This window comes from Poecilia formosa, unplaced genomic scaffold (assembly GCF_000485575.1).
Source record: "Poecilia formosa unplaced genomic scaffold, Poecilia_formosa-5.1.2 Scaffold132, whole genome shotgun sequence".
NCBI classification, from domain to species: Eukaryota; Metazoa; Chordata; class Actinopteri; order Cyprinodontiformes; family Poeciliidae; genus Poecilia; species Poecilia formosa.
The window spans coordinates 930857-939456 of NW_006800071.1; the positions used below are offsets into that span (position 1 = coordinate 930857).

The following is an 8600-nucleotide window of genomic DNA, read 5'->3' on the forward strand; positions in this document are numbered from 1 at the left end:
TTTCGGACCATGAAAATGACGTCACAGGAAACCGGAAAAGAATGAATTAAACGGGACCGACATGTAAAGTGCTGCACCTCTGAGCGGCTGGTGCGAGGTCACAGTAAGTTCGGTCTTTCTTGATATTTCATCTGATAAAGAAAACACTGTCACAGTTTCTGTTAACTTACTAACGCACATGCTAGCATTGAGCTTTAACCGTCAGTCAAATGTGACGTGCGTAAGCAGCCGTTAACGAACATAAAACGACTGTTTTTGGAAACTTAGGCGGTGTTTGGTAATATCGCCCAGAAAATGTGATGTTTACCAATTTTGATGAGACTTTCAGGTGGTGGTTCATGTCCCATTTCCTTCCAGACAATGAGACGGCTAGGTGTTCGTCTCCTCCGCCACTTCTACCGTCCTCCGCTCACTGGTTTTAGGCTTCTCCATCAGAGGGGAATCTTAACAGGTTCCCTCCCGGGTCACAGCAGCACTATTCCGGGTTCCAGCTGCCACATCCACAGGAGTGTGAGCAGCACTGCTGTCAGCCAGCACATCCAGGACCTGAGTGGGCCCGAACAGAGACTGTTGGATAAACTGTATGATGGACTAATCTCTGGACAGAGGGCCTCCCTGGCGGAGTCCATCACGCTGGTGGAGACCCAGCATCCCAGGAAGAAGGAGCTGGCTCAGGTGTTGCTGCAGAAGGTGCTGGTCTTCAGGAGGGAGCAGGAGCGCAGAAATGGAGGAAAACCAGTGGCCTTTAGAGTAGGTGTGTGGTACAGAGGCAGTGATGATGCTTTTCCATGGGAACACATAAATAAGAAATAATCTCCTTAACACCACAAAAATGAAGGAAGTTTATAACAAGAAGTTTAATACCGATGGTGTGTTAGGGCCAATGCACCTTGCATAAAAAAGGAGTACATTTCAATTGGATAAAATTGGCACATTCTGCAGATTTTTCATTTATCCCCTTAATCTACATTTCTTTAATGCAGAAGCATTATGTTTCAAATAAAATAAAGCATTTTATTATTTGTATTGAATTTACAGTAATAAGGCATGTTTTATGTAGCTTGGAAAACGTTCTGATCTATACCACAGCTTTACTATAATGTTGATTAATTCTCTACTTGTTTCGTGTTTAGGTTTATCTGGCCCTCCTGGAGCTGGGAAGTCGTCATTCATTGAGGTGGTGGGAAAAATGTTAACTGGACAGGGACACAAAGTGGCAGTGCTGGCTGTTGACCCATCCTCCTGCACTTCAGGAGGTGACAAATAAGAGTTAAAATATGGTCCTTCAAAATAAAATTCAAGCTCTAACTAACTAACTGAGTTCTGGTTGCAGGGTCTTTGCTAGGGGATAAAACTCGTATGACTGAGCTTTCTAGAGACATGAACGCTTTCATCAGGCCGTCGCCGGCTTCGGGGACGCTCGGCGGCGTCACCCGGACAACCAACGAGGCCATCGTTCTTTGTGAGGGAGCAGGATATGACATCGTTCTAGTGGAGACTGTTGGTAAGGCAATCTATAGTAAAGCCGCATAAGAAATTGAAGCGTCATTGTCATTGTAATTTGATTTGGTGCTGAAACGATTAATCGATTATTGAAATAATCGTCAACTAATGTAGAAATCAATTAATCGTTAACTGAAGTATACCAATTTGCTGAATAAATAACACACTCATAACAATATTTAAGCCAAAACTGTATATAATATATTTACCTTTTGCATTTAAATTAAAAACACATTAGTCTGTAAATATGTTTTAGTCAAAACACCTCAAATGACAGTTTTAGCTTCACCCAGTTCAAATTCACTAAAGGAATGCTATGCATTTTTTTTGCATCTGTCATAGGTAAGTGCAAATTTATTTTTGCCTGAACGAAGTTCTTGCATTTCTGTGCGGATATAGGTCTTAAATTCCACGATAAAATTTATTTAAAAGTATTAAATTTGATTTGGTGAAACCTGTAGAAATGTTTTTCATGTTTTCTGATATATAGCCGGCTATAGGTTCGTATTACTAGCCTGAAAAGAGTTTACTTATCAGATTAAAGAACACCTGGTAAAAAGGATACTCCAACAGATGGGTGACGTAATTATGCAAACAAAAACTAATAGTTTTGTGTGATATCGATTTGGTGGAAGTGTTTTTGGTTCTTCTTGTACTGCAGAACAAAGCTAGGAGTGACAGTCACAGCAAGTATTTGTAACTGTTAATACACACTTTTCGATCTTTAGTGATACTCAGACAGTTTGGTCACCAGGCCCCTGATTTGCATATCAAGGGTAAAATTTATTCACTGTGAGGAATCTCAAGTTTGTTTGACTTCATGAATATTCATTTATGATTCACCCAAACAATTCCTCAGAAGAACTTTTTTTCTTTTTCACTTCTTCATTTGCTATTAAGGCATTCGAAGTTGAGTTCACAATGCAAAAAAAATAAATATTTTTTTCTCTGTAGGAGACGTTTTTATGACCTTTTGGTGTGACTTTTTGGCTTTTTTTTAGTGAAAGCTGAAGTTCTGGTCTTGCATTACTGACTGAAACATTTTTTGCTGTTTCAGGTGTTGGTCAGTCTGAGTTTGCAGTGGCAGACATGGTTGACATGTTTGTGCTTCTGATCCCACCAGCAGGTGGCGATGAACTCCAGGTCAGTGAGGAGCAACACACTGAAATATCAGAACATTATTCTGGTATAAAAAAGTTTTTGGTTGTTGTCGTGTTTTCCTAACAATTAGCAACCGCTACGGGTTCAGAAGTTGTTTTTACATGTCATCCCTGACTATAATTTGTGAGTGACTTCAACATAGGATGTCTCTTGTTTTAGGTCAGTTGTAATTAACCAGGTTATTTCTATTTGCTAAATGCCACAATAATGAGAGAAAAATATGTCAGCCCATATCTACATTCAACTAAACACAGCAATAGCTTCACCAGTAGGAGAGTAAAGTTTTCCCTGTTTAGCCTGATGTATCGGCTTATAATCATAATCTGATAGATTTGGAGACATTTTGCCAAATCAAGATGTGAGATCAATCAATCAAATTTTATTTGTATAGCACATTTCAGCAGCAAGGCATTTCTAGGTGCTTTACATAATTAAAAAATGAAATAAAAACAACAGAGATGTTGAATGTTGAAAATGTACAATAACTAAGTATTTAAGGTTGTTTACATTTAATCAAAAAGCCTCCAGAAGATTTTGATCATTTATCTTCTTACTGTTGAATTTATCATGGAAAAAATTTGATTTATTAATTTTTTTCTTTTTCATTCATACCAAACTTGTTAAAATTGGAATGCGTGTGCATTTTTCCTCCTGGAAAGTTAACATTTTTGTCAAAACAGACGAGTTGATGATGTCTTATTTGCGGAAGTCTAGGTTTGTTTTGCTGACAAAAACTATATGCTAATCAGTTTATTAATTAGGATAATTAGTGGCTTCATTAGGCCAGCTCATTATGATTCATATTGTTGTGATTGAGGTTAGACAGGAAGGTGAGATGACATTGGTTTTGATTATAGTCAAGGTTTTTTTCATTAGAAACGTGATGCAGACTTAAAATCAGATGGAAGAATTTATTAACACTGAAACAATGTTAAACAGTTAAAACATGTTTTTAATTACATAATTTTAATGCAATTTGGTCTAATTGCCAACCACTCCACCAAAACAACTGTATGTTTTTTTTTTTATAGAGAACATTAAGTGTTTGTTGGGTTATATTTGCTATTTTTAGATCTTAAGAAGACATTAAGTTCTTCTGATTAAACTTATTAAAATCTTTCTATGAATGTTATATTGTGGCTTAAGTCCTACTTATCAAACAAAACTCAATGTGTGTCTGTGTCCCACCTCGTATATAATTAGACATATGTTGGGGTTCCACAGGGCTGCATCCTGGGACCTTTTCTAATTATTCTTCACAGGTGATGCTGAGAGTTTCATACACCGAAAAAATATTGAGACAGCTGCTTTGATAAAAATGCAAGATTGACTAAAAGATATTTGTCAATTATTGAACACTATCAAAAATTGCATTACGATCCCTAAGCAATCTGTACCACTAAGCAACAGTCACTGAGGGGATCCTTTATGTTTCTAAAGGGAGAGGAGCTAGGAGGTAGTCACCATTTTAAATAAATCTGTATAATTCTGCGCTCCTGTCTCGTGTTTAAACAACCCATACAAAATGATAATTCAAACAATTTAACCTGCAAGATTTTAAACTGATTATGCCTCTTATCTTAACAGAAGCTGGTAAATCTCACTGCATGATTTTATCACATTGAATACCGTTTCACAACACGGTCATTTGTTGTGCCATTGCATTAAAAGGCAAAAAAGCAGCTTTACAAAAAAGCTATAAAAGTGTTTGATAGGAGGCCACAATCATGTATTTGCCTAAGCGACCCCAGAAGGATTTTATTATAAAGCATGATGGTATAAATAGAAGCAGGTCGACCTCCAGGGGAGGCTGCTCAATTCAGAAAATCCTCGTTTTCACTGAAGGTTTTTATCTATTAAAGGAGCTGGAATACATTGTCTGTCACCATTGGCAATAGCTTCACCCATTTCTCCTTAAAGTGGCAGCTTAACGCCTGTTGGTCAGTTATCAGCCCTGTGATCGTCGAACCTCAGGCACCTTTCAGGAACTTCCTGTTTCCATTCATATTTTATGGCAGATATTGTCTTGTGTACACTTTAAAACATAGTAGTACTTTAATATAGGTATCTTAAAACAGGTTTAACCCAACATTTTTGTATTTTTTGTAATCTTTATAATTTTGTACTTGGGTTTTGAGTAGATTTTCATGGGAAAAAATAAAAGATAGAAATATCCTTGCCTCATGCTGGAGAAATTGAAGTGCAACAGCAGCATTGATAAATCAAGGCTCCCACAAAAATCCAAAGGTGTTGAAAATATATATAAAAAAATAAGATTATAGAGTAAAAATACAGAAATACTGTGTTTATCAGAAATGGGACACACCGATCCAAAGGAAGTGAAACGGAGTAGGATAACTCTTTTTATGTACTTGATGTGCATTGAAAAGACAAGACTATTGACAATAAATGAAAAGTGAATACTAGTTCAGAAAAAATGCAGTACCAGTGGAAATATATATATGCAAAAGTCCTTTTTGTTAGAATAACAATTATTTACATCAACTTAAACGACCCTGAAAACCATCCTTCTTTCAGTCTGCACAGATCTGTCAGAGTTTATTTGTTAATGACCTCCTTTATTCAAATAATTTTCTGTCCAGGGCATCAAGAGGGGCATTATCGAGAGAGCTGACTTGGTGGTGGTGACAAAGTCAGATGGAGATCTTGTGGTTCCAGCCAGACGGATCCAGACCGAATACACCAGCGCCCTGAAACTGCTGAGGAGACAAACCAGATCCTGGAACCCCAAGGTGAGTCTGAGTGAGGAGACGATGGCTGCATGCATGTTAGCCGACACAGGAGGGCGGAGGAAAGGTTTGACAATAACGAAGACGTAATAATAGTATTTTTCATGCTCCGTCTCAGCCTTGACCTTGTTCCTTTCTTACTAAAATCCTTCATTTTCAAACAAAAGCTTCATCGCTTCCGCCACCATCAATTTTAGTGTTTTTCCAGACTTTTTCCCTTCAGTGAGTCTGTTAGCCATCAGTGGAGTCTGCTGTCTTCTCTCATTTTTAACTCACTTCTCTACATTCAGTCTTGCTTTGCATGAAACCACAAACATCTCAAAGGTGCAAAAAAACAAGAAAGAAAACCATCAAACAAAATCAAACTACATTTTTTCACTAAACAAACATTATTTTGTTGTTTTTATTTATTATTCTAGAGTTTAAAGGTTTCATGTTGGGCTAAATACCTTGCAAATGTTTTCATATCCTTAAATTTGTACACATTTGTCAGATTACAACCCTAAAGATTTTATGTGATAGATCAACATAATATTGTGCATAATAGTGTAGTGCAGAGGTCTGCAACTTTTAAAACCCTAGGAGCCACATTGGCCTTCAGCCCAGATAAATAACACTTTTAGAGCTGCAAATGTTACAACACCTTTTAAAAAGAGAAAACTTTATTTTTAAAGAACTCCATTTACTTCAGTTTTTAAAATAAAGAAAAGCATAAAACTTGCAGAAAAGAAGATGGACAAGTTTCTTTGTGAAATTTGTAGAAAATTAAAAATAGAAATGAATATTAGAATAACAAAGATTGTGTAAAAACAAGAGGTCTCACTTTAGGTTTTTTCTCTCTGGTGCATTTTTGGTTAAAACAAACCTGTTCATTCAGCAAACTTATTCACTCTGGGTAGAGTGTCAAGAAACTTTTGTCAGGTAAGAGTGGTGATACTTTACATTACTCAAGTAAAAGTAAAAAGTATGGTACAGTTAAAATGTCCCTGAAGGAACATTTCAAAAAGTTACTCGGGTAAATCACAGTTTTTGTGCTACTCTGCATATTTTTCACATAAAATCACAACTAAACATGCAGACTTGTGTGCTGTCATGTGAAATAATGTAAAACAGTTGAATAAGTCTGGATAGTTCTTCATGGCGATGTGTGGAAGGAGGTTCAGACTATTTTTTAAAGTTTTTTTTTGTCAAACCTGTCAGATGAGTGAGGGTTTTAATCCACGTCTGTGACCCGGTCTCCCCCCCCTCACGAACCCCCTCTTCAGGTGGTCCGTGCCTCCGCCCACACCTTTGAGGGCATCCCAGAAGTCTGGGCCAAGATGGAGGCGTACAGGGCCGCCATGCTGAGCAGCGGCGAGCTGCAGGGCCGGCGGCGGGCCCAGCAGAAGGTCTGGATGTGGAGTCTGATCCAGGAGAACGTCCTCTGGCATTTCCAGAACCACCCGGCTGTCAGAGGGACTCTGCCCCGCCTGGAGCAGAAGGTCACCAGGGGAGAAATCTCTCCAGGACTGGCTGCTGACCTGCTTCTCAAAGCTTTCTCAGAGACATCGTAACATGGCGGCCAACAGAACGTTTGAGTTGAACAAATCCCTGGTGGCCATCGCCGCTGCGCCCCCTCTGGTCAAGGAAGGCAGGACGGCGTGAACGGCTGTGATTCTTTGATTTGCACAAACAGTGTTTGTTTTTAACCTTTCTGAGAAACAACCAAATTCTGATTCATTTTTACTCTTAAGTATAACAGAGTATGAAGGCCACTCTAAGAAAATAAATACATAAAATTACGAGAATTAAGTTGTGCGAAAATAGTCATAACTTTAAAAGATTAAAGTCAAAGTACTTTGAGAATATTCATATGAGAATAAAGACGTATAACTAGAATAAAGTTGGAATATTTTCAGAATAAACTCAAAATAATACAAGAACAAAGTTGTAGTGTTACAAGAATAGTCATTTTCTAACTTTAAGGTAATATTATGTCATTCTTGAAATATTCCGACTTTATTCTCATATTAATACAACTTTAAGCTTGTGTTATTTTGACTTTATTCCCTTACGACTTCTTGTAATATGACTTTGTTCTCGTGATTTTATGACTTTATTCCTGTAATTTTATTTTATTTTGTCTTAGTGTGGCCCTAATACTTCATCAAATGTAAGAGGTGGTGAGTGAGGTGTATGGCTTCATCTCCATGGCAATAACAGTAACAAGTGACTAAATAATGAATCTGATAGTTTTAAAGTCGGTGCTGGTCCAGTTTTCACTGCAGCATTAAAGTTTCTCAGTGTTTAGAAAAAAGGTCCAGATCTTGAGGCTTTTCTGCTCCCATCCCTTTTCTAATCACTTTTACAAACTGGGTTATTTACCAGAACAGCTTTAAATTGAGCACAATGCAAATCTTTAAACGATAAGCTAAACAAAAAGAGGCCTCGCATATAAACAATTATGACCCTGTCGGAGCTGCTATGGACAGTGTTTTATTGTGAAAATCTTTTACAGATGTTGTAACTTGATTAAAATGGTTAAATAAAAGACAAATGTGAATCTTAAATCGATTATTTAAGTGTTTGTAACAGAAATTGACAAAGCTTTTCATCCGTTGTTGTTTGCATTTGAAAGAAGAGGAGTGATCAAAGTTACCTGCAAGCATTTTACTCCTGGGTTTTGGCTTTTCCTCTTCTGCCTGGGGCCAAAAACACCGAGGTGAGGTTCTCTATAAAAGACTACGGCGGACTGATGCTGCCAAAATTGGCAATAAATATCAAAATAAATGAATGGATTCATAAAGTAACTCGTGTAGGAAATATTAGATAAAAAACAAAACAATAATTAACTTATTTGATTGTACAATGACAAATTATTTCATTTTTAACAGTATTATTTTAATGTTGCTATTTGTTTTCTTAGTTTTTTCTGACCATTTTGTTTATTTTCTTAAATTTTGTATTAATACATTTTCTTTTATTTGCAGTTGCATCTTATTTCACTTACTGTAGATCGAAGTTTTATCTCATAGACAACTTTTTTGGAGAAAAAGATGGACCTGGAAGCATAGCGGTGGGGTTCTCCACTGCAGCTTTAGGCTTCATTTTGAGTTTAACCTGAATAAATTGGGCAATGCAAACCATATAAAAATGGGAAATGTGTGTTTTAGACTGAATGATTTGATGGCCTTTTTAACACCATTT

At 37.1% G+C, this 8600-nt stretch overlaps 1 protein-coding gene across 1 annotated transcript; it reads left to right on the top strand.

Moving 5' to 3' along the window:
* The first annotated feature begins 14 nt into the window (after window positions 1-14).
* On the top strand, window positions 15-7950 carry mmaa (metabolism of cobalamin associated A). The gene is made up of 7 exons (XM_007561985.2): window positions 15-103; window positions 358-754; window positions 1134-1256; window positions 1334-1504; window positions 2561-2646; window positions 5268-5417; window positions 6680-7950. Exons 2-7 carry the CDS (start codon window positions 361-363, stop codon window positions 6965-6967), a joined length of 1212 nt encoding a protein of 403 aa, XP_007562047.1. The 5' UTR covers window positions 15-103; window positions 358-360; the 3' UTR covers window positions 6968-7950.
* Window positions 7951-8600: the final 650 nt, after the last annotated feature.